We start from the raw sequence: 24,993 nt of genomic DNA, 5'->3' as shown, positions 1-24,993 counted from the left end.
GTGTCCTTAACAAGTCTGCCGTTTCTCACATAATTCTAACGTGAGGAATTCAAGATGGCGTCTGACTTCCTGTTGTAGCTTAGTAAACAAATGTCAAAATAAGAGTCTAAATGAAGCTGAAAGTATACCAAATTAAAAGCATGAAAATTAATTTAAATGCCTGAAGGGCAGAACCCACACACACACACACACACACACACACACATACTGGAGTTATTACAGTAATCCAAATGAAGAAGCCATTTTTTCCTCAAACATCTGACAAGTATAACTGATAAGGTGAGCAGGTTGAGAATAACAACATAGTGTTTGGATGCTTGAAAAAGCTTCAGCACATATGATCTGTTTCACAGTGTTATTGTGTGCAGACCTGATGACCTAAACATGTAGATATTGAGTCCTCTTCATGTGTGAATATCTTAGTTGAATGTAGCCAGGCAGCCATCTGTCCAAATGACCCAGCTGGACTGAAGTCTTTGGCTCTATTAAACTTCTCTGGCTGTTCCATATTTCTTCTGTCAGACTGTAGCTGGATGAGTGTCTGGAGGTGTTTGGAGGTGAGGAGCCACAGCTAGTGTTAACTAATTTCATGTTTTGGCTCGTACAGCCCAAGGTTGAGGTTAAAGTGGTCTTTTCATAATGCAGCTAACAGCAGCTTTTACATTTGAAATGTATGAAAGGTTGTGCTTTAGTTAGTAAAATGTTTAACAATTACCAAGGATTCAGTCTCAGTTAGAAGGAGGAGGAATAAAAATGTATTTTCTGTGATTCTAAAGACTTTGAGGGTGAAATATGTTTTATTTCACCCTCTGTTCTGCTTACAGTATTTAGCCTTACATGGTTAATGTAAGCAGAGGTAAATATAACTTAAGTCCCAGTTTAATCAGTGTGTCAAATTCCTCTGCAACTTCTCAGTGTAAGATAGAGAGATCATGATGTTATTCCTGTTGTAAACTTTCTATCAATAAATTAGTTGTTTATTCAAAGTTATCTGTTACTTTCTGACAGACCTGTATGTTATTATTCTGGGAAATGAAATAGTTTTTCTCTTTTTCCCTCAGAGTGAAATGTGTTGGTGTTGGCAGCAGTGAGCAGATAATATTTAATGTGGTTAGAACCAGGCTCAAAGTGGAAACATGTTAATGACTCAGAATAGAGAATATCTCTGGGTGCCTTGGCGGCTGGTGAAGCTGTTAGTCTGCTGTTTTCTTTAATATCTCTGCCATCTCTCCTGTGAAGTTCCTCACCTCTGACTGATTTATCCACTGAGGCAGCAGAATGAAAAGCTGTTTGGTTCTTCTGCTGATAGATGGGCTGCAGGTGTCTCTCTGTTAGGGAGCAGGTAGATCCATTTACTCTGCAGGCTCACATCATGTTGGACTTTACTCTCCAAAAGGCCGACTCTAGTTTTTATTTCTGGTGTGTTTCAGGTCATCAGATATACATTTCTGTGTTTACCAGCAGAAACCTGGTTGTGTCTTTAGTCTGAGATGACTTCATGTTGGCTGGTTTCCTGCTGTGTGTGTGTGTGTGTGTGTGTGTGTGTGTGTGTGTGTGTGTGTGTGTGCTTTCACTGTACAGATAGATGCTCATATGGACACACATGCTGACAGTGTTTAGACATCAGACTGAGATGCTACATGGCTGTGTGAGTGTTCCTCTCAGACTACATGAATAATATAAACATACATCACTGTGTGCAGTATAACACAGTATGTGGCAGAGGGAATCCATCCTTTTTCTCATTGTTATTCTTCCAGTGAACAGGAAGATGAAAGGATTATTATTCAGCCCACAGATACACATTTCTCCTGCAGCGCTGCATTGATTGAAGCTTCTGTGGTTAAAAACTTTCAGAATTCTGCTAAATACAGAAGAGATGCATGCTGGGAGCTTCTGCTGTCATCCAGCTATCTGTCCATTCAGACTTATTAATATGAATTCAATTAAATTTAACGTGAATGATTAAAGTCTCTCTCAGATAAAGGGAGAATGTCAGATGTTGCAAATGCTATTTAAAAGTTGTTTTGAACAGAGAGTCAGAATGTTGATAACAATTAATTGTTGAAACTAGAGAGATGGAGCAAGAGAGGATGATATATAATGTGTTTACAGGTGTGCACTGTCCATGTGACTGTTTATGTGCTGTTTATATTGTGTCATGCAGATGCAAACTGTATGACTAATGATCAGCTTTTGGTGCCAGCTAGAACTGTTTTTTGTTTTGTTTTATAATTGTGTTAGTGTGTCTCAGTGGGTGATGCAGACTGAGATCTGTGACAGTGTGATCATGTGTCTGTCACACAGGCTGGTCCTGAGGGAGGTCTGTCAGTCTCAGCAGCAGCTGAATGAGGTGATGTTGCTTTGCTGAGATGTTTGAGTTATTTGGACGTGATGAGAACTGGGATCACTGCTGCTCTCTGTTCCTCTGTGAACCTGTCAGTGCTGACTTATACTGGATATCCAGGCACCAATCAGTAGCTCATAAAAAAACTTCATATTAAGTCAGGAAGCTTATTGGCTGTCAGCAAAATACAAACAATGAATGTATGTGCACAGTCTCAAAGTTAGGTATTTTTAGCTCTCTTCACGTCCATCTCGCATTCATTTGAATGGGATTTTTAGCACTTTCAAGGCGAAACGCTGTGAAAAATACATAGCACACTAGAGTCTGCAGTTACAAATAATACTGCACATCAGCACAGAGACTCCTGCTATACTTTAGACTCCTGTGGTGTTTGAGCCAAAATGATTTTGTGTGATTGAAAAGAACTCCAGCGTCTCCAGTTGTTCTCTCTGCTGCTCTGAGCTGTGTGATTGATGGAGCAATTACTCCATGAAATGGTCCAACATTACATCCTCCCCCTGGTCTTTATGTCAGGCTCTTCAGTGGAACAGACCTGTATGATCATCATTCTGCAGCCACACACTGTTTCACTCATCGCACACAAAATCCAACTCAAACTTACAGATAATTGTTTGTAAAGAGTTTTTTTTTCCCTTGATAGAGGCTAATTTGATCATACTTTAATTTAGAAGCCACTTTTTTGTTATTCTTGATTCAAATTGGGAATCCTGGATATGCAGATGTTGAGCATACATCCAGATGTAACAGCACACACACACATAAATGCACATTCACCCTGACATAAAGGATTTCCTCCTCACCTGTTTGGTGGTTGGAGGCTCTTGTAGTGATCATGTAAAGCAGCAGCATCTGGTCCTGTCACAGGCGTCAGGAAGCAGCAGAGCAGAGAGAAGAGCTGACCTGAACTCCCTGAGAGTCACACACACTCTGACTGCACACTGACTTTTGTAGTGAACAGCATCTTGTCGAGCTGAGAGGAAGCGTGTAGCTCTCATGTGTAGATAATGAAGTTTAATTACTCATTTTTCATATGTGTGATGGTTAAATGTTGTATTTTTCTTTTTGTCTGTAGTACAGCATACAATCTTGTAGTACATTCGAACAGTAATGTTACAGAGCATGTTGAGATGGTGATCACTACGGAAGATCCTGTATATTTTATTTAAAATCACACTGTAGAGAGACATTTAATGTCTGAAGCCATATGCAATCAGAATGTATGTGAGAATGATGGTTGAGGTCAGTTTCCAACATGTGAGGGCTTTAATGTCGAGCACTTTTGTCTTCCTGCAGAGAACTTTAAATGAGCCACACTGAATGCTTCATTTGGTTTGAGGTCCTTTTAACCTTTGGATGAAGTGTTGATTAGAGGAGAAATGAAGTGTGGCAGAGATATTAGATAAATCTATATCTAGATAAATCTTTTTTTATCCCATAAATCTTGATTTATCCCAACCCCCTATATTAAATCTGAATTTGCTGAATTCATATCACTCAGTGTTTACTCAAACATAATAAATAACATAAGTAATGTAGAATCTCCCGCTGGGTAAGATCAGGACTCATCTATATTCCAGGACGTTCTGCTCTCAGTCATGTGGGATTCAGATAGTTTTCAGTGCTGAACTCATTCAGCGTCTGATATTTTCTCTTTTACTGTGGAGACGACATGAACTCGTTATCACTGTATTTTAAAACATTATTCACACGTTCATCCTTTAAAGTCTAAGAGTCAGATCCTGGTACTGAACCCTTTTACTCTTAAATGTCGACCCTTTCAGTTACAGAGAGAGTTATCTATCAACACTGAGCCACATTAAATTCATTTCTCAGGTTTCTGTCATCAGATGTGACGAATGCAGTGTGACTCCTGCTGCAGGCTGTGAGGCGGATCAGAACCAATGAAACACTGTGTAGCTTTAAAAGAGAGGAGAGGCAGAGTTCAGTGAAATGTCACAGAGCAGTGGAGGGAGACAGCAGCAGGACCACCACTGCAGGACAACATCTGCATTTAGGAAAGACTAAAACATCTGGTCCGTACACACTGTGGAGTATTACATCAATGGTGAGAAAAGAGAAACTAATCTGTTTAATTTATATCCTTTATCTGGTGCATGTGGCTTTACCAGTATTGCCATTCATTCATTCTGTCAATAAATGTGATTATAGAGGAGCAGTGTTCCCCAGTGAAAGCCACAGCATGGATAGAATAATAATAATTTTGAGAGATATAAACCTTGAACTGAACCTTTGGAGCTGCTGTGTTGGACAAATCTGAGGGTCAGTTGAGTTCTCTGTCAGAGCTGAGCAGGTTTAGCAGCTGTCCCCTCTGAGCTGAACAGGTTCATATATCTGCAGGAGGAAGCTGTAGAGGATCAAACTGTGTGTTGGAGCAGGTTGCTGTGATGAGGCTGATAAACAGTAGCTGTCCATGGAAATGATTCTCTACATCAGACTGGACTCTGTTGTAATTGTTGGTGATGATGATGTCAGCAGCTGACAGTGAGCTGTTGGTTTGGAGGCTGCTGGAAGCTGAGCTCTGTATCCTGCTTCTCTCAGTCTACATTGGACACTTTCAGTCAGTTTGTCTCTCTGACAGTGGAAAGACTCCTTTTGGCAGCAGCTCAATGTCAAATGTTTCTGGTGATATAAAGACATTTGCAGGCAATCTGTTTCTTTCCTGCTGTCATATTCTGCTTATAATAAGACAAAGAGTCATTAATGAAACCTTTGATCTGAAAAGACACAATAAATTAACTTTTATCTTCTCCTTCTGTCTCATTATGTCAGTTTATGAGTTGGCTTCTTGAATCTATCTTGAAGACTCTTCACATGCTGAGGACTCAGAATGAAATGAAATTAGCTCTGTGACTCTGTATGACTTGTGTTTATGTGTAAATGTGCTTTATCTGAACTCACATTCTCCTGATATGGAGGATTGTCAGCAGTGAGGTCACTGTTGCTGTGTGTAGGACTGTGTCTGCCAGATTTAGTGTCCAGTCCAGTGTTCACTGCCTGATAAACTCTCCACTTGTTAACTGAAGAGATTCGGTCACACTGACACTAAACAGCTGTGAGCTACAGCCAGTGGGACATGGAGGGAGGCAGCAGATCAAACACTGCTGCTTTACTCCAGAGTCACATGTCAACAGGTCAGACTGAGTCTGTTCAGCAGGAACAGAGATGATCTGAAGACTTGTAGGAGCTGCACACTGGTGCTGAAGTGAGAGCCTCCTTCATCATTATCAGCCATCAGCCTGAAACAAGAGCAAGGTTTCTCTTTCCAGACACTAATCAGAGTCTCATCTCTCAAACTTTCTGAATCTATTTCCTTATCAGACAAAATGGGAGGAAGAAAAGAACAGAAAGAATAGATGACCACATACATAAAAGATGAGGAAGATGTTAAAATGGATTTGAGAAAAATCTTGACATCTGCAGACAAAGTGTTCCTCTGAATAAACAGTGTTGTGAGACCTGAAGAACTGCTGAGTGGACAGAAAAATAAACAGAAAAAAGGAAATGTGAAGAAATAAAATAAAGAAACAAAGGAGAAAAAGATAAGACTGATGAGAAGAAGAAGATGGACATGTTGAGAGAAAACACAATATTTTGAACATGATTCATTCTTGGTCATCTTTTGCCTCTCCAGGGCTGGATGATATGTATTTACAGCTGATTGAAATTAATATTTCCTCCACCAAGTAGATTCAACTCCTGTTACATAAATGTAGAATGTCACTGTTAATTTTGTGTTACACAAACCTGATGGAATAATCACTTGGCCTCAGTAACAAGTGGACCTTTGACTCTTTCTACAGAAGTGCTGAATGATTTGAACATCACACTGTGACTTCCAGACTCGTGTCAGTGATGATGTAATGTGTGCAGGTGAACAGAGCTCAGTGCTGATGAACTGAGGCAGCTGAATTCCCCGTGACACAGAGAGCCTGACACTTCACATATATTCTAGTGTTGATGACAACAAGCACTGTTGTGTTCCTCTGGTGATTGTTATAAAGCTCCATTTCTGTCAGGAAGACACATGAACAGGACGCTCCTCTACTGTGGCCCCGTTCTTTGTCCTTTACCCTCATGTAACTACTGCAGGACAACAGATATGGAACAACAACAGCAGCCTCCTCCACAGTTCAACACTCTGACTGAATGTGACATCACTTCACCGTCATTTAATTTCACGGTTCTTCAGGTCTCAAGGTTACCGACACACAGAGTGTTTGTGTCCACTCAGCTTTATATGTGTCTGTTACTGTGTCTCACAGTGTGTGTGAGTGCTGTGTCTGCTGGGACGCAATTCACTGCTGCTGCTGATGCAAAGTGGACAAAATATACTCAGCTGCTGAATATTCAACTCAGAGATGATTGATTTGATTTTACTCTTTATGTGATTAATGATGCTGTGTCATGCTACTGTTTTAATTGTGAAGTGGCTGCTCCTTTGAGTTTCTCTGGCTTCATTCGTCTTCACACTTGAACATTTTATTTTCTGACAAGTAATAATAAGCAGCCAACATCAGTCTGTCAGGTAATATGTCTGACACATATATGAATCATAATAAATAAGAAAACAGTCAGATGGTTGAAAGAAACAGACACAGATTCCATATTAAATGTAATTAATGTGATTAAGAGAGGTTTTACTGATTCAAAATTCATCACCAGACCTCTGTAATGGTGTTGCCTGAGTTACCAAATCCCTCAGAGAAAACCTGATTACTCAGTATTCTCACTGAGCTCTGTGCACATAATGACTGTTCTCTGTGTGAATGTTTCAGACTTTGGTAAAATTTTCTGCACATGTGAGCTGAAATGAGATTTAAATGAGACTTCAGATGTAACCAGCTGAGCTCTGCTCACACTTTGCAGGAGAAATCAAACTTGTCAGAGACAGAGAGATCTCACAGTGTCAAGATTTCACAGCACAGGTACATCGTGACATCACAGGAAGAATTTCACTGACATGTTACAAGTTTAATGTGAAACTTCTCCAGGTTGTTGACTCTGAAATGTTCTAATCAGAGTTTTAAAGAGATATGACTTTGAGTTTATTGTTTGTATTTAGAGTCTAATCTCCATTTAATCTTTTTCAATTAACAGTCATAGAATCAAACAAGACAGATTAGATTTCTGATGAATGATAACAATCAGATCATTATATATATATTTTTATATTTTATATGAACATGTATTCAGACATGACTTAATGCAGGATATATATATATATATATATATATATATATATATATATATATATATATATGTTGATATACTGTCTTTTAAAAAACAACAACTTGTAAACAGCAGGAAAACAGTGCAGCCCTTTGGCTCACTGGATGGTTAGGTGTCTTTGTATACCGACTGTATGTGTGTTTAATGTGTCTGGGACTGAAGAGGACAGATGCCTCTCATCTAAAAACATTAATGATATTTTGATAATGACTATTAATTTGGTCGTCTGATTTATAGCTCAAAGTGTTTTTGCTTTTCTTCTTCACAGTTACAGGAACAATATCTATCAGTAAAACTCTGTTCTTATGAGTCCTGATGATGTATTATTATTACCTTATTATGTAAACTAAAATGTACCATCTATCTAGCACAGCAGATGGCATCCTTTTAGAGACTAACCAGAATAACACAACTTCTACCCAGCAGCCCTGATAGATCAAAGTTAACCCATTCATGGAGCAACAGGGAGAGTCTGAGCTACAGAGCAGCATGTTAATAAGTGAACTTTGACTTCAGTCTTAACGTGAGTGTGTTTGTATTCCTGTTATCTCTCAAAGACAATCTTCTTTTTCATTTCCACATAAAGCTAATAAGGGAGTACTGATAAGAATAGTAAAATTATTTCATGATCAATATATCAATAATCATAAAATGTATCAGTTGCCACAATAGAACAATAATTAACATGAACTACAAAAACAAACATTTTGCTTCATTTTCGAGTATGAGAGACAAATATGAAATCAAAATCAATTCCTATATGGAACATGGAATATGATCTGACCTCAATCCAACCCGACTACAGAACCAGATGTACCAGCCATGAAGCAACCCAGTCTCACAGTTTCCTGCTGCAGGAACAGTCACATTCCCAGCAGGAGGACATTAGTGTAGGTGCTGGCTCTGCCTCATCACATGGGATTCTTCATCAGTGTCATAATCATAAATGTCTGTAAGAAGTTCTTATAATAACAGACAATAAAACATTGTGTAATTTTACTTTTAACTAGGCGTCTTGCTTCCTTGTTTATGGGAGTGATGGCAAGATAATCCACTGCAGATTTACAGGAACTCTAAACAGACTTTAGACTTTCTTCATGCCACTATGATCTTCCAGGACACAGCTACACGTGTAGCTCTTGATGTGAGTGAACAAGTGAAAATGATTTCCTTCATTCAATGCCTCCACATCATGCAGAGGCTGATTTCAGTAACCAGTCAATCACCATCATGTCTGAGGGTATTTTCACTGTGTGAAGGGACTGTATACATTATTTGTCATTACTCCTGGTGGGGCTTTAAGTCAGTGGGACAGTGTCTGCAGCTGGATCACACAGTTACAGATTAAACTGCCTAGTCTGTAAAATATGTCCACCACAATCAGGTGCAGGATTAACATGTTATATAGTCATGCTTCAATTATCTAATAATATCATGTGTAGTATAAAACCATGACAGAAGCCATTTCTCCTGCATTATTGCTACTTTTACTGGTATGCTTAAAATAAATGTTGCTGCTCATACTAATGCATTTTTACTTAATTATATTTTTGAAATGTATCACTGTGGATGATGAAAGAACACTCCCTCATTTCATGATGAAGACGAAATCTATAAAAAAAATAGTTGAAAAAATATATCAAGAAAATAAAATGATTGCTACTTAATAGGGGGAAATATGCAAGAGGAAATATAAAAATATATATAAGAAATGGATAACTAAAGAAATACAGAAATGCATTTAAAATAAATACAAAAAATAATTGATTAAATTATGAATAAAATATTAGTAAAGTTCTAGTAGTAAAATTCTTTGAAACCATTAACCTGAGGTAAAAAAAAATCAACAACAAGGAAATGGTTTGTGCAAACTGTTTACATGCTGTCAGGAAGAAGATCAGAGTTCAGGGTCACAGCTTTATGTGCTTACTGTAATCAGAGTCCCTCATACTGAGCTAATTATCAGACAAACCTCAGCACGTGCTGCCATCCACACCCCCACATGAACAGACTCAGTGTGGTTCCAATGTGTATATAAAGAGCAGTGAGACCTCCTCGTCAGCATCATTCAGCTGATACCTGAACATCATCACCTCACATCTAACTGAAAGGTAAGACACCTGCTGCACTGCTTTTCATTCAGTGGAGCCCATGGCTGTGCTCTCCCTCTGTGTGTTTATTGGTGTTTTTTTCTTCTCCACACAGAACGATCAGTTGATCATCACCATGAAGACTGTCCTGGTCCTCTCCATACTTTTCTGTGCTTCATTTGCAGGTCAGGTTCAACACACACACATACACACACACACACACACACACACACACAGGTAGAGTAACTCGTGCTCTAATGTTACTGACAGTGACGTGTTTGTTTTTTTCTGCAGCTCCGGGTGAAGACAAAGGGAAGGCTCCAGGTCAGTATTGAAGCTCTCAGCTTTAATAGACACAGGAAGTTACAGCAGGATGCTCAGAAGTCAAGTTCACTTCTTTTCTCACTTGTCTAGCTGTTTGAAAGGAAATATATTTCAAGATCCGGGTCTGAAAAGTGAAGCCAATGCAAAGTCAGATTGTATGGAACTCTATGAGAAAATGACCCCATTTATTACCTCAGTAAACACGTTCCTAATGACTTTATGGTCTCACTTGCTAGTTTCGACTCTTTATTATAACATGATGACAAAAAATGTGTCCCATTTAGAGTAAAATAGACAATAAATCAAGGTATGTTATTAATTTTTGGTCGCCTTGCCAACTAAGCTGGTCACCAGCATTACGTGATAACTTAGTTCCCTCCTGACCAAATATGGTCACTTCTATCTACGATGTCCAAAAAGCCAAACTTGATCATGTAGGACTGTCTGTGGGTCACAGTTTTACAGAACACACGTACTACATGAGATTTGCTTATTAATATCATCTGTAGCTAACATTCTTGTAGTTGTAAAGATTAATGGAGCTGTTGATGTTTCAGAAATGGAGGACGAGATGATGATGAAGAAAGAAGTATTTGCACCAGAAGATTCTGTCCCTGCTCCCAGAAATGGTAATCAGAAAAGACACACAGAACTCACAACAATATATTGTGCGACTGCTCATTGTCAATGAACATTAAAATACATATTTGGTTTAACAGTTATACTTGTCAAGTACTCCTTAACTGTTTCACATATTGCTATACTAATGAAACAAGTTCAGTTAGATTGGACTGTTGAAATCCTTTTTGTTCTTTTTTGACACATACTGATACTAATCATTGTGTTCACTGTTTCTGTTTCAGCAGCACTTGTGCCTGAGGAGGCAGATCCTGAATGTAAGAGCCACATCACTGTTTAAGTTGTATTTAGAACGACTCTTTCTGCTGTCTGAGGCTGTCCAAAGTGAAATATTAATTATTATCAGTGTGTTTAAATGAGTGAAACTGCTCTGTTGAAGACAATGTTCTCTCTCTTTTGTCTTTCTGTAGCTCGTTTTAACTTGTGTCCAAATGGCTGGTACAGCCATGAATCTCGCTGCTTCCTGTACAGCCAGACCGCCATGACATGGCACAGAGCTGAGGTACTGCTACTGTAACACTTGTGTTTGTGATTGCAACATGTAAACAAATATGGAGAATCTATATGGTGATGGTCAGTCAGTCAGTCTGCCACCATTAGTCCATGAAAAGATGAACTGTTCACATCACAGCTCATGACAGTTTAGAGGCAGAAAATGAAGAAATTCAATGAACAACTATTAAGCTGTTTCACCACTAAGATGCTATGACCCTCCTCTGTCTGACAGGAGTACTGCAACAGCCTGGGTGCCAACCTGGCCTCGGTTACCAACCCCAGAGAGTACAGCTTCCTCCAGCAGATAACACAGAATGCCCGTCAGAGCAGCATATGGCTGGGAGGCTTCCAGCTGCAGGTCTGGGTTTTTGAAGACTAACCACCTCTTAGCTAGTCCAGATCAAGCCCAGGACCTGGTCCAAAGGGGATCCAGACATGGTCACACTGTCTTACAGTCATGCTCTTTGTCTCTTAGGGCCAGTGGATGTGGATTGACCGTGAGGGTTTCTATTACACCAACTGGTATGGCCAGTCCAGCTCCAGCAGCCACCCCTGTGTCTTCTTACGCAGCAGCAGTAAGTCCATGTGATTTCTTCAGGCTGGCTAGCTACATTAATGAGCCTTTTTCTACTTTAACTGTTTTCCTGTGTTATTGTCATACAGGGAATACAGCATGAAAAATTTTACTATGTGGCAATTTGTGAAGATTCTACAGGGCAACATCAATTTGTATCAAATTTCAGAGTAATATTGGAATATATTTTCCTTCTCAGTTATAAACGGTGCAGCTGTGTGCACTGTGCTGTAACAGGTCATGTTCGACTCCGACATAGCCTTAACTGCCACACACTCTCCATCTCATTTCAAATTACAATTCCAAATAAGATGAACTTAATCTTGTTCTCAGAGATGATATCTGTATTTATTTGTCTTGATAATAGTGATGTGAAGTTTTTCCACATCTTTTTTGGTGTAAATACTGATTAACTTACTTTTATGTGGAAAATGCAAATACATGATGTTACAGAAAACATTATGGTGTATTTTGTTTTTACTTAATGATTGATTTCATTGTAATGTTATTTTTTCTCTTCTTTATCACATTTCAGATGGTTGGGGTAACACCGCATGTGGCACTTCTTATACCTTTTTCTGCTCAAAAAGCCCTTTCAGATGTTAACATACACACTAAACATCTGGATTCTAATATTCTTTCTGAGTCAACTCATGAATATTGTTTGGTGTTCTACTAAAGTATAGTTGTCCATTGTGTATTCTTTTTAAAGGATGAAATATTAAATAACTTCTGTGTAAAAGTATTTCTGTTTGTAATTGTGACTGTCTGCTTCTTTTTAATAAAAAAAACTTGAAAGAATAATAACATATGTCATCTTTCTTTAAGACTTTGGTTGAAAAGTGCTTGTTTAAATCCAGCTGTAGTCTGAAAATGAACGATTATTCATCTCAGAGTAACCAGAGTCAGCATCAAAGCAGTTCAAACAATGTCCACTAAATTCATTTATAACATAATTTTAGACTCACGGGAGCTATATGAAGGACATATGTATATATATATATATATATATATATATATATATATATATATATATATATATATATATATATACACACACCCCAAGTCTTGGTGGGGGGCTGCAGCCCAACTCTTCAAGTCAGTGGGACAGTGGCTGACCCTAATTAAATATTCACAACTTTGGTAGAAACAGCTCAGCCTAAAACTTCCCAGGTCTAAACCTACTAAACCTACATGTGTCTTCTCTTACACATGGATTATTGATCATCTGTCACCTCTTTTTGTTGTTGTTGTTTTTTTTACATATCAGTCTCCAAAATGTACTCTTGTGCCTTATTCCAACCAGAGCAGGGGCGTCCCTCTCTACCTTTCTAGAGTTCTTTTTCAGAATTAGAATCAGAATTTAGAATCAGAATCAGAATCAGAATGTGTTCTGCTGGCTTTGATGTGTTCACATTGGGATTCTGAAATTCTGGTTTCTCATTGTTCTCAGTGTATTAACACAGAAACAGACATACAGTTGAAAACAGAGATGACAGAGCTGAACAAGGTAAACAAACGTACAGGTATGACTATAAATATGAAATATATGTTTATATATACTGTTTACTTTATAGAAAACAGCGCAGCCCTTACACAAGCTCACAGACAGAATAAAGTAACATGCTGTAAATACTTTAAAACAAATAAAAAAAACAGATATATGTGTGATTCACACAGCTGTCATTGAAGATAATGCTTCACTTAACACGACTGTAGAAAGAGTCAGTGTGGATTGTATGATAGAACGAATAAGCAGCGCTCACTTCTCGTCCACAGTGGGGATTCACAGTTACAGGAACAATAGCTCTTTTGATCTACTCTGTGGTTGGGCCCTAATTAATACCTTTGAAATGAAATGAGTGAAATAAAACACTGTCCTTATGAGGCCAATGACAACGTGTTGGAAAACAGGCTTGCACTGCAAAAATAGAAGAGGACAGAGGACAAGCAGCCTTGAGTAGCCCCTCCCCTGAACACAGTGTCATCACTCACTCACTCACTCACTCACTCACTCAGACAGTCACATCCACACCCGTGTGTAGGGCTTTATCTGAGCTGACTAAGATCCATTTACTGAAACCATGTCAAGCTACACAAATTCTTACTTCTCTGAAACTATAATGGCAACATTTATTATGTAAACTAAAGTGTACCATCTATATCTAGCACAGCAGATGGCATCCTTTTAGAGACTAAGCAGAATAACACAACTCCTACCCAGCAGCCCTGATACATCAAAGTTAACCCATTTATGGAGAAACAGGGAGAGTGGGAGCTACAGAGCAACATGTTAATAAGTGAACTTTGACTTCAGTCTCAACGTGAGTCTGTTTCCTGTGTTTATCTCTCAAAAACAATCAATATTTTCCCATCAACCAATAAGGAAATGCTGATAGGGATAATAGAATGATTTAATGATCAATGTATCAATAATCATAAAATATTATCAGTTGTTTACACAGCGTAGGGCTGCAGCCCAACGCTTCAAGTCCGTGTCTGCAGCTGGATCACACAGACACACAATAAACTGCCCAGTAGTCTGTAAAATATCTTAGCACAATCAGGTGCAGGATTAACATGTTATACAGTCATGCTTCAACGCTCTTATAATATCCTGTATAGTATAAAACAATGACAGAAGCCATTTCTCCTGGATTATTTCTACTTTTACTGGTATGCTTATAAACACGTTTTGCTGCTCATACTAATGCACTTTTACTTAATTAAATTTTTTGACATGTATCACTGTGGATGATGGAAGAACACTCCCTTATTTCATGATGAAGAAGAAATCTATAATAACACATCCTCTAACATAAACTTAACCATCACAAATTAAACAAGTGGGTTTATCTTGTGACACAGTTACAGTTTTGTTAGGTTTAGGGAAATATTATGGTTTGGATTAAAATAAGTACGTTATGTTACATAAAGTGACATAAAATACTGTTATCATCCAGCCTAGTTACAATTTTTTGAAACCTTTAACCTGGGATAAAAAAAAAAATAAAGAAAAAACATAACAAGGAAGTTGTTGTGTGCAAACTGTTTACATACCGTCAGGAGAAAGTTCAGAGATCCGGATCATATAACTTTATGTGTTTACTCTCATCAAACTTTAATCAAACCTGCCATCCACACGCCCACATGAACAGACTCAGTGTGGTTCCAGTGTGTATATAAAGAGCAGTGAGACCTCCTCGTCAGCATCATTCAGCTGATACCTGAACATCATCACCTCACATCTAACTGAAAGGTAAGACACCTGCTGCACTGCTTTTCATTCAGTGGAGCCCATGGCTGTGCTCTCCCTCTGTGTGTTTATTGGTGTTTTTTTCTTCTCCACACAGAACGATCAGTTGATCATCACCATGAAGACTGTCCTGGTCCTCTCCATACTTTTCTGTGCTTCATTTGCAGGTCAGGTTCAACACACACACACACACACACACACACACACACACACACACACACACACACACACACAGGTAGAGTAACTTGTGCTCTAATGTTACTGACAGTGATGTGTTTGTTTTTTTCTGCAGCTCCGGCTGAAGACAAAGGGAAGGCTCCAGGTCAGTATTGAAGCTCTCAGCTTTAATAGACACAGGAAGTTACAGCAGGATGCTCAGAAGTCAAGTTCACTTGTTTTCTCACTTGTCTAGCTGTTTGTGGTTTGAAAGGAAGAAAAATTATATTCTTTTTTGACACATACTGATACTAATCATTGTGTTCACTGTTTCTGTTTCAGCAGCACTTGTGTCTGAGGAGGCAGATCCTGACTGTAAGAGCCACTTCACTGTTTAAGTTGTATTTAACTACTCTTTCTGCTGTCTGAGGCTGTCCAAAGTGAAATTATCAATTATTAGCAGTTTGTTTTATTGAGTGAAACTGCTCTGTTGAAGGCAACATTCTCTCTTCCTTCTATCTGCAGCTCGTTTTAATTTTTGTCCAAATGGTTGGTACAGACATGAATCTCGCTGCTTCCTGTTCAGCCAAGCCGCCATGTCATGGCACAGAGCTGAGGTACTGTGCCTATAACACATCTTTTCTGTGTTTGTGAGCAGATTAAAAATGATTAGCTGCTCCTGTCATCTCAAACATATGCAGTTAGGCTACTGGAAAATGTTTTATGCAAACAGTGACTGATTGACCATAAGGATTATTTGTTTACCTGTTGCAGTCAGTCTGCCACCATTCGTCCATGAAAAGATGATCTTTTCACATCACAGCTCATGACAGTTTAGATGAAGAAAATGAAGAAATTAAATGAACAACTATTAAGCTGTTTCACCACAAAGATGCTATGATCCTCCTCTGTCTGACAGGAGTACTGCAACAGCCTGGGTGCCAACCTGGCCTCGGTTACCAACCCCAGAGAGTACAGCTTCCTCCAGCAGATAACACAGAATGCCCGTCAGAGCTTTGCATGGCTGGGAGGCTTCCAGCTGCAGGTCTGGATTTTTCAAGACTTCCCACTTAGCTAGTCCAGATCAAGCCCAGGACCTGTTTCGATTGGGATCCAAACTTGGCCACACTGTCTAACAGTCATGCTCTTTGTCTCTTAGGGCCAGTGGATGTGGATTGACCGTGAGGGTTTCTATTACACCAACTGGTATAGCCAGTCCAGCTCCAGCAGCCACCTTTGCATCTTCTTACGCAGCAGCAGTAAGTCCATGTGATTTCTTTAGGCTGGCGAGCTACATTAGTGAACCTTTCTCTACTTTACCTGCTCTCTTATATAATTGTCATACAGGGAATCGAACACGAAAAAATCAATAGCTAATGAGTTAGTTCAGATACAACACACCATGTGGTTATTTGTGAAGATTCTACAGGACTCTTTGGAAGAGGGCACAGTGCAGCTGATTGCTGCTTTAGCGAGTGTTTTTGGAGTAATACCTCCAAAAACGCTCGCTAGACTGCTCATTCACAAAATGCTACAAAGATTAAAATAACATAGTTAAATAATGTTGGGACATTATGTTCAACATTGATATGTACAGTTCTGGTATGTACATTAACTGTTTTTTCTTATAGCACTGGTGCTGCAGAGGTTAATAGTTTTGCAGCACAATCCACAAAATATCTATCATTGTTATGTAACTATAGTAACACCTCATCTGTAGGCTACACTCTAGAAAACATGTAAAATAAGATTTCACTGGTGCCCAGATGGTAAATCATCCATAGCACAGACTGTGTTATAGGCTACATCTGTATTTTACTGTACTGTGACTTATTGTGAAGGACTGAATAAATACGGAACCGGACCGGGTGTGTTGATAATGATGGTTGATAACAGTGATTTTATTTTGCGTACCAAGAAACTTTCACCCCACAAAATCAGCAGCCCCCATTGTTTAACAGCGAAAAGATGAAAGTGACCGATCCATGAAAACGATAGCGATAGGCTAATTCACCAACATTAGCGTACTTTTGCCGACTCTGGTAAACCCAAGGTTAGTGGCAAACAGAAAAGTCTTTAGTCTCGATTTAAAAAAAGAGTTGAGAGTTGCAGCAGATCTGCACTTTTCTGGGAGTTTGTTCCAAATATGTGGAGCATAAAAACTGAATGGTGCCGCTCCATGAAATTAGTTTCACGAATGGCCATTTATATTAGTAGTTAATGTGAAATTGTGAAAGAATGTTTGCCAATAGCCGGCCGATGTGGGATTCAGTGACGCTAATCTCATCTGTTCATGTTATTCAGTTCTGTTAGCTTCTTAGCTCAGCAGCTAGCGATAGCTCCTCTCCCCTGCTCTGTGTGTCAAATGTTTAGCTCCTCCTTGGCTCCTTTACTGATAATGTTGCATGTTAATGCAATGCAAGTAAGATATTACAGTAAACGTTATAGTGTATTATTGTGTTCACTTGAAAATGTATTTCATTCTAATGTTTTTTGTTCTCTTCTTTATTCACATTTCAGATGGTTGGAGTAACACCCCATGTAGCGCTACTTACCACTTTATCTGCTCCAAAAGCCCTTTCAGATGTTAACATACACACTAAACATCTGGATTCCTGGGACCGGTTAGCCGCTATATTCATTCTGAGCCAATCATGAATATTGTTTGGTGTTCTACTAAAATATCGTTTTCCATTGTGTGCTCTTAGATGTTTTAAATGATGAAATGTTAAATAACTTCTGAGTTAAAGTATTTCTGTTTGTAATTGTGACTGTCGCCTTTTTTGTTCATAATAAAAACTTGAAAGAATGGGACCATGTTTCATCTTCCTTCAGGGAACGTTGCCATAAATGTAAGGTTTTTGTGGAGCAGCTATTTTTTTTTCATTTCCTGTGAAACTGGATGTTTACATTTTTATTTAGAGTTGTATTTAGTACTCACAGAGAGTCCACAACAGTTAATGTCAGTCTGTCACTCACATTAGACTTTTTAGTGTTCTTAAGAGAAAATATCTTCTAACAGTTTTAAGTTTGTTTGTTTTGAAATCAGTTCTTTATCCTGCATGATCCAGGCTGCTGCACACTAGAGTTCTTTTTAAGAATCAGAATCAGAATCAGAATGTTTTATACTGGCTTTGATGTGGTCACATTGGGATTCTGAAATTCTGATGCAGTTGTCTATTTACAAAGAAACAGACATACAGCTGTAAACAGAGACGACAGAGCTGAACAAGGTAAACAAACGATGAACAGATCTGAATATGACTAAGAAATATATGTCAATATATACTGTTTATAGAAAACATTTAGCTCACTGTATGGTTAGGTGTCTTTACAATATTTTGATATTTGTGACTATATATCCATCGTCTGATTTATAGCTCATGGTAATTCTGCTTCACCTGTCATATGTATATTCTGTCTCATCGTGGCTCCACTGATAGAGCTGATCTGCATCTCCAGAAGCTCAGTGTTGAACTAGTTATCTTCCTTTGTTTACTACAGAAGCACACTTTGGTCAGGGTGCAGATACTTTGTCACTGGCTGCTTACCAGCATCAGCCAAGTGTGACAAGAGAGCAAGAGAGGAGAGAAAAAAACAAGAAATGCTGATGAGAAACAGGAAGAGAAAAGACAGAGTCAGTCACAGAGAGGGATGATATGTGTTTCCATGTGTTCTCTCCTGTCTGCTTCTGTAATGAAATGTCAGCAGTAAGTAATGATACTCGCCACACTGTAAGAACATTAGCTGTAAGAGGAACTGTGTATGTTTGCTAATGGAGCGCTGATAGAAGCAGCTCAGCTGGATTTAATGAAAATCAGCATCAGGTCTTCAGAGTTGATAACTGTTCAGACCTCTGCAGCTGATACAAGATGAGGCTCCTTTATGTTGCACTGCTGCTCCACCAGCTGACTGAAGCTTCTAGTTTGCTCTTTCACTGTTCATCAGGGTAGCATGATGACATTTTATACAGGACTCGTCCAATTAATTAAGACAAATTAAACTTTGTAGTTTTAATGAGAGATTTGTTTACTTATGGAGTTCACAGTGAGAGACACAGAGACAGGGAGGCAGCGAGGGGACACTGATTGTTTTCATTGGATCCTTAATCTCATCACATCTCTTAATGAGTCACACAGTCCCAAAGCACTAATGAGATGTTCTGAAGGCTGTTGGAGTGTTTAGATGTGGTACACCCCTCAGCTATTCTAAAACATGAGACCCTCACCAACACTTCCACTTTAATGAAGATAATTATGTGTCTGCTCTAATTGTCTCAGCTCAAAATAAAGCAGCAGTTACTGACAGTTTGTGTTCTGTCACTTCATGTGAGCTGACATGCATCAGAGTATTTGAGAATATTTGATCAGAGATGTCAAACTTCATTTTGTTCTTATTAGTGTTTCATTGCAGATATCCTGATATTCCTTTATGTCCAACTGGAACAAAGCTGTTTATTTCATGAAGGTCTGTTAAGGTGCAGTGATCTTCTTGTGGGCTGTGACTGAGTGTTTCCAGGCTTTTACTCTGTTACAGTAAACTTTATGAGAGTTCATGTGACCTTTGAAACCAGTTGCACCATTCAGCTTTGAGACTCAGATCCCAGTTCTTGATTTCTTGTTTGAACCTGTAGTTGAACAATGGAAGTAAGTGGACAGATACAATGTAGCTCTCTTTCTCCTCTGTGAGTCAGATACACACGTAGAGGAGCTTCTGTTCAAACATTTAATATATTGAACATATTCTCATGTTGCTGCATTCAGGCTTCAAGAGCAACATTATACACAATGTGATGTGTGTTTCTGAAGGTGTTCCAACGGCCAGCAGTGTTAATATTTAATTTAATTTCATCATGATGTGTCATCACTCTCACACACACTCCATTATTTCATTACAGAGGATATTAATTGTGTGTGATGACAGCAGGAGATTGGGAGTAATCAGTCAATAATCAGTCGTCTCATCAACAGAGTTAAAAGGCTGCTCATCCAATCACATGCTGTGCTAACACTCCTTCATCACACATTAATGTATAGGATGTGTATTGAATAACACATGGGTGGTGCAGAGATCAAGGAGGGATCCAGCTGAGACAGGAATTAGTTTTAATACTGCACCACTAATGCATCAGCGGAACAGCTAATAGCAGCTCACACATTGAATTGTACCTCCTGACTGTTTTCCTTTAAAGCGATTCAACACACAGCTGACTGGAGATGTTGAGGTAGAGACAAGAGACTTACCAGCTGACCTGGGAGACCTTAAGGATCCCCAGGAGGATCTGGAAGAGGTCCAGTATCTAGATCGGTGATCAGTAATCAACTGGATAGATCTTAGATACCTAGATCAGATTCAAACCATTGTGGACATCCCATTCTGTTTCCTCAGCAGCCAGGACCTGTTCCTGTGCACTGAACCCTGACAGTCTGCTATAGTCCACTGAATGGAGAATCACCAGCAGGTCTCAGTGTGTTTGTGCTTCACTGTTCTTTAATTGCTATCAAGGTTCAGAGAACCACCACCAGTCCAGCTCTGAACACCTTTCCTACAGTAAATGCAGCATCACACACCAGCAGCAGCATCACTGTCAGTAGCTCATTATTTATCTGCTGATGGATTTCAAACAGTTCTCCTTCAGGGATCAATATGCAACTAACTGTTATAATCAACAGATGACTGTGAAGCTCTTTCTCCTGTTTCTAAAGCAGCTGAAACAAAGAAGCACACAGAGATGTTACATCACAGAGCTCTGCCTCTTATTGTTTATCGCAGTGTTTTCACTGCTTACTTCACTGTTGGCAGACAGGAGACACCTTTGTGACACTGGGGTCGCCAGCCACTTCTTTATAAAACAAGCCTCACCTACAGGGTGCCACATGCAGGAGGTTCATCCTGTTCATATCTGATACTGATTTTAGTTCTTTCTTTACCCACAGTAAATGATCCCAGAGATGAGCAGGATGTGTAGGACAAACTTTAGGTAATGAAAGCTGAGTAGTTACTCAGTAATCCCTCATTACTTCATGATTATCTTTCCATTATCTACCACCATGTCTGTGCAGCCTCAAGTCAAACAGATGCAGAAAGAAGATAAGAGGATACAGAGAAGTGCAGAGAGACAGAATAAGAGAAGATGAAGTGAACGTTACACAAAGAGAGGAAAACTTTCTCCTGTCTGCTTCTGTAATTGAATGTTAGCATTAATGAAGCTCTTCAGACTGTCAGTAGCTCGAGCCTAAAAGCTGTGCTGGTAATGGAGTGGTAACAAAAGAAACACAGAGATCGATCAGCAGCTCAGTTGGACACAATCAGGAAATCACTTTGAGAGCAAACTGATCATCAGGTCTGCTGGAAACAGAAGTGACCAGTTAAAGCCTCTTTATTCCAGTCTGAAGCCTGACACACACTGTAGGAGTCAGCCCAATATATGACAGGGTATAGAGGAGTCTGCAGCAGGGAATGGCTGTTAATCATCATCATGGTCTGAATCTGCTGCTCAGCACTTTACATAATATAAGATAATCATAACAGTCCATGATTACTGTTGAGGGTATACATCTATAATTATCTTTATACTTATCCAATCACAGTCTGAGCAAACAACAATAATAATAATAATAATAATGATAATAATACATTTTATTTGTAATGCACTTTACATTACAGGAAATCTCAAAGTGCTACAGGTTAAAAGCATAACATTCTAATTATAAAAAGGATAAAAAAAAGAAAAACAGCTAAAAACAGAAAACATACATACATAATCTAAAAACCATCTAGATGGGAGGAACCAAAGGTTTTGCTAAAAAGGAATGTTTTTAGTCCTTTTTTAAAAGTCTCTATGGACTGTGGTGCCCTCAGGGTGTCAGGAAGGGCGTTCCACAGCCGTGGTGCAGCAGCACAGAAAGCCCCGTCTCCCATGGTGCTGAGTCTGGTTCTTGGTGTGTGGAGGCGGTTTGAGTGGGTGGAGCGGATGGAGTGTGTTGTGTTTTGTGGGGTGAGTAGTTCTTTGAGATTTGAGGGGGCATTTCCGTAGATGCATTGGTGAGTGAGGAGGGAAACCTTATATTCAATCCGGGTGGAAACGGGGAGCCAATGAAGTGAGTGGAGAATGGGGGTGATATGATCATATTTCCGCACTCTCATCAGGATCCTAGCTGCAGAGTTCTGGATGTATTGGAGTCTCTGCAGACTCTTGCTAGGGATCCCGATGAGAAGTGCATTGCAGTAATCGAGTCTGGAGGAGATGAAGGCGTGGACCAGTTTTTCGGCATCTGGGAGGGAGAGGATGGGGCGGAGTCTGGCAATGTTGCGAAGGTGAAAAAAGGCGGTCTTGCAGAGGTGATTGATGTGTGATTCAAAGGTGAGTTGAGGGTCCATTTTTACCCCAAGGTTGGTAACCGAGGAGGAGGAGAGTGGAATGTTGTGGCCAGAGAAGGTGATGCTTGTTACGAATGATGACTTGGTCTGATGAGGAGTGCCGATCATAATGGCTTCTGTTTTTGAGCTGTTGAGTTGGAGGAAGTTGTGCTCCATCCATGCCTTTATCTCCTCCAGACAGGTGATGAGTTTTGATGGGGATGATGATGATGATGATGACGATGAAGGTGGGGCTGCAGCTGTGGCTTTGACATAGAGCTGTGTATCATCGGCATAACAGTGAAAAGAAATTCCGTGGCGGCTGATGACTTGTCCAAGGGGGATGAGGTAGAGCAGGGGTCGGCAATAAAGTTTGGCTGCGGGCCAGATATTTTCCAAGCCATTATATGGCGGGCCACCGGCAGGGTCCTACATTTCAGCACCCTGAAGAGGACAGCGGGAGAAGTGACGGAGCTGATCATTGACTTTATACGTGACCCTGCAGTAAAACCAGCCGACGACTTCCCCACGCAAAAGAAACGATCGCCTCTTTAGATCAGGCTGCGCTGGAAATGGAAATGATTGATTTCCAAACCACCTCCATTGTGCGAGATGCGTTAAGAAGTGCGGAGTCTGTGTGTGCCTTTTGGATAGGCCTACTATGCTCTGAGGAATACAGCAACCTCAAGACAGTCGCACTTTACACTCTGACCATGTTCCCCTCCACCTACATGTGTGAGTCGTCCTTTTCAGCTATGAATGCAATAAAAACGCACGAGAGGAATAGACTGACTCACAAAAATCTCGAGAACTGCCTGAGGATTAAAGTGACGTCTAATTCACCAGATATCCAGAAAATAGTGACAAGCGGGAGATGCCACTTTTAACACTAGGTGAGTAATCTAAACAAGGGATTGTGTCTAATCTGAACTGTCTCGTTGTAGGCTAGGCCTAATTCTTACTAAGCATACAGTAAATGTAGCACGCACGTCTGCTCTGTCGTTTCAGGAGCGTCGAGCACTCCAGCCCATGGTCGAATGGATTCAACATTTTTGCTTCGTTCTATTTTGTTCTGATTTGCTCCAATTTGACCGGGCAATTGTATTGTTATTGTTTACATTTTTGGTGCCACCACAGACAGGCCTAAATAACTTGAGTACTTTATGTTTGAAACTTGTGTTTTACTTTTCACAGTCTGTTTGTTGTCTGGCATGTTTGAAAGAAGTCTTGTTTTCGCTATGTGCTTTGTTTGAAAGACAACCTGTGGACGAGTTTCAGCTAATTTCAGCACCAGGCGCTATCCAATGACTTCATTTGTCTTTGCATGAGTGTTCACGCTGCACATCGCTAATGTGTGTATTCACCCTCGTATCCAGGTGAAGCATTATTATTAGACTCAGGAAATTTTTCTGTTTTGGAAAATTGAGTTTGTAAATAAAGAGCATTTTTTTAGACTGTCGGTCCGATTTTATATTTATATTTTCATATATTTTTCAATATAGTTCAAACAACCTCAAGGGCCAGATGTTTCATGCTTGCGGGCCACGTCTGGCCCGCGGGCCACCTATTGCCGACCTATGTCATAGAGGTTGTTGTATTTGAGATGGTCCTGAAGGTGGATGGCTACTGCTTTCTCAAGTATTTTTTACAAAAATGGGAGATTGGAGATGGGCCTGTAGTTTGATAGGACATCCGGATTTAGTGCAGGTTTTTTTAGGAGTGGTCTGATTATAGCGTTTTTTAAGACAGGGGGGACGTGACACAAGACAGTAGATCACATTTACATGTACTTAAAGAAACATAGTTTAACCTGTAATGTCTGGAATGTAATGGTTAAGTGCCATTTGGAAACAGTTTGAATTGAGAGCCAACAAGCTCAAGTCTCTTTCATGTTAATAATCCCCTGCTGCTTATTTCACTCAGTAAGTGTTCATCATCTGCTGAGTATCAGTGTAATCACACAGGTACAGTCACTCACTGTTCCACCTACTCTGTCATCCTCTAACAAGGCAGCTGAGAGGCTTTATGGTAGTTAACTCAGTGGAGGAAATCAAAGGGAAATATTCTCCCTGAAGAATCTGCATTTTCTGAATCAACAATATGGACGGTTTAGTATAATATTATATGTCTAAGTCATCCATTACTCTGCTTTGTAGTTTTTTAAATCAGACTGAGTTCATCTGCAGGTGGCTCAATGCAGCTGTAACACATCATCCATCAGTCAGTTTTACATGTTTAGTGAATGTCGGGGTGAGGAGTTGAAATATTGAACAGAAGGTTAACCAAACCAGTCTGTGATGGATCATGTTTAATCACTTTATATCACCAAATAAAGCTACATATTCTTCATATGCTAATATTTATTATAATCCCCATAATCCTGGTTTGCTTTCAGGTTTTTGTTTCCCAGGCTTCCTCCTTCATTCATGTGCACTGTGTAATGCAGCCAGACAGCCATCTGTTGAGTTCCCCAGCTGGATTT

The 24,993-nt window shown here is 39.5% G+C and overlaps 2 protein-coding genes across 2 annotated transcripts; both read left to right on the top strand.

Annotated features, from left to right (window-relative positions):
- The first annotated feature begins 9,702 nt into the window (after positions 1-9,702).
- Positions 9,703-12,346, top strand: LOC131970226 (ladderlectin-like). The gene is made up of 7 exons (XM_059331567.1): positions 9,703-9,893; positions 10,003-10,032; positions 10,620-10,661; positions 11,082-11,173; positions 11,399-11,524; positions 11,642-11,741; positions 12,276-12,346. The coding sequence occupies exons 1-7, from the start codon at positions 9,770-9,772 to the stop codon at positions 12,344-12,346; spliced, it is 585 nt and encodes a 194-aa protein (XP_059187550.1). The 5' UTR covers positions 9,703-9,769.
- Positions 12,347-14,982: 2,636 nt separating this feature from the next.
- LOC131970668 (ladderlectin-like) lies at positions 14,983-17,743 on the top strand. The gene is made up of 7 exons (XM_059332099.1): positions 14,983-15,163; positions 15,289-15,318; positions 15,495-15,527; positions 15,678-15,769; positions 16,072-16,197; positions 16,312-16,411; positions 17,673-17,743. The coding sequence occupies exons 1-7, from the start codon at positions 15,040-15,042 to the stop codon at positions 17,741-17,743; spliced, it is 576 nt and encodes a 191-aa protein (XP_059188082.1). The 5' UTR covers positions 14,983-15,039.
- Positions 17,744-24,993: the final 7,250 nt, after the last annotated feature.

Source organism: Centropristis striata, chromosome 4, assembly GCF_030273125.1.
Source record: "Centropristis striata isolate RG_2023a ecotype Rhode Island chromosome 4, C.striata_1.0, whole genome shotgun sequence".
Lineage (NCBI taxonomy): Eukaryota > Metazoa > Chordata > Actinopteri > Perciformes > Serranidae > Centropristis > Centropristis striata.
This window is presented reverse-complemented; position numbering and strand designations above follow the sequence as displayed.

Excerpts from the sequence above, each read along its gene's own strand:
- LOC131970226 (XM_059331567.1), top strand. The coding sequence starts at position 9,770 with ATGGCTGTGCTCTCCCTCTGTGTGTTTATTGGTGTTTTTTTCTTCTCC. Across the intron at positions 11,174-11,398 it reads TGACATGGCACAGAGCTGAG|GAGTACTGCAACAGCCTGGG; the intron begins GTACTGCTACTG and ends TCTGTCTGACAG. Across the intron at positions 11,742-12,275 it reads TGTCTTCTTACGCAGCAGCA|ATGGTTGGGGTAACACCGCA; the intron begins GTAAGTCCATGT and ends ATCACATTTCAG.
- LOC131970668 (XM_059332099.1), top strand. The coding sequence starts at position 15,040 with ATGGCTGTGCTCTCCCTCTGTGTGTTTATTGGTGTTTTTTTCTTCTCC. Across the intron at positions 15,528-15,677 it reads TGAGGAGGCAGATCCTGACT|CTCGTTTTAATTTTTGTCCA; the intron begins GTAAGAGCCACT and ends TTCTATCTGCAG. Across the intron at positions 15,770-16,071 it reads TGTCATGGCACAGAGCTGAG|GAGTACTGCAACAGCCTGGG; the intron begins GTACTGTGCCTA and ends TCTGTCTGACAG.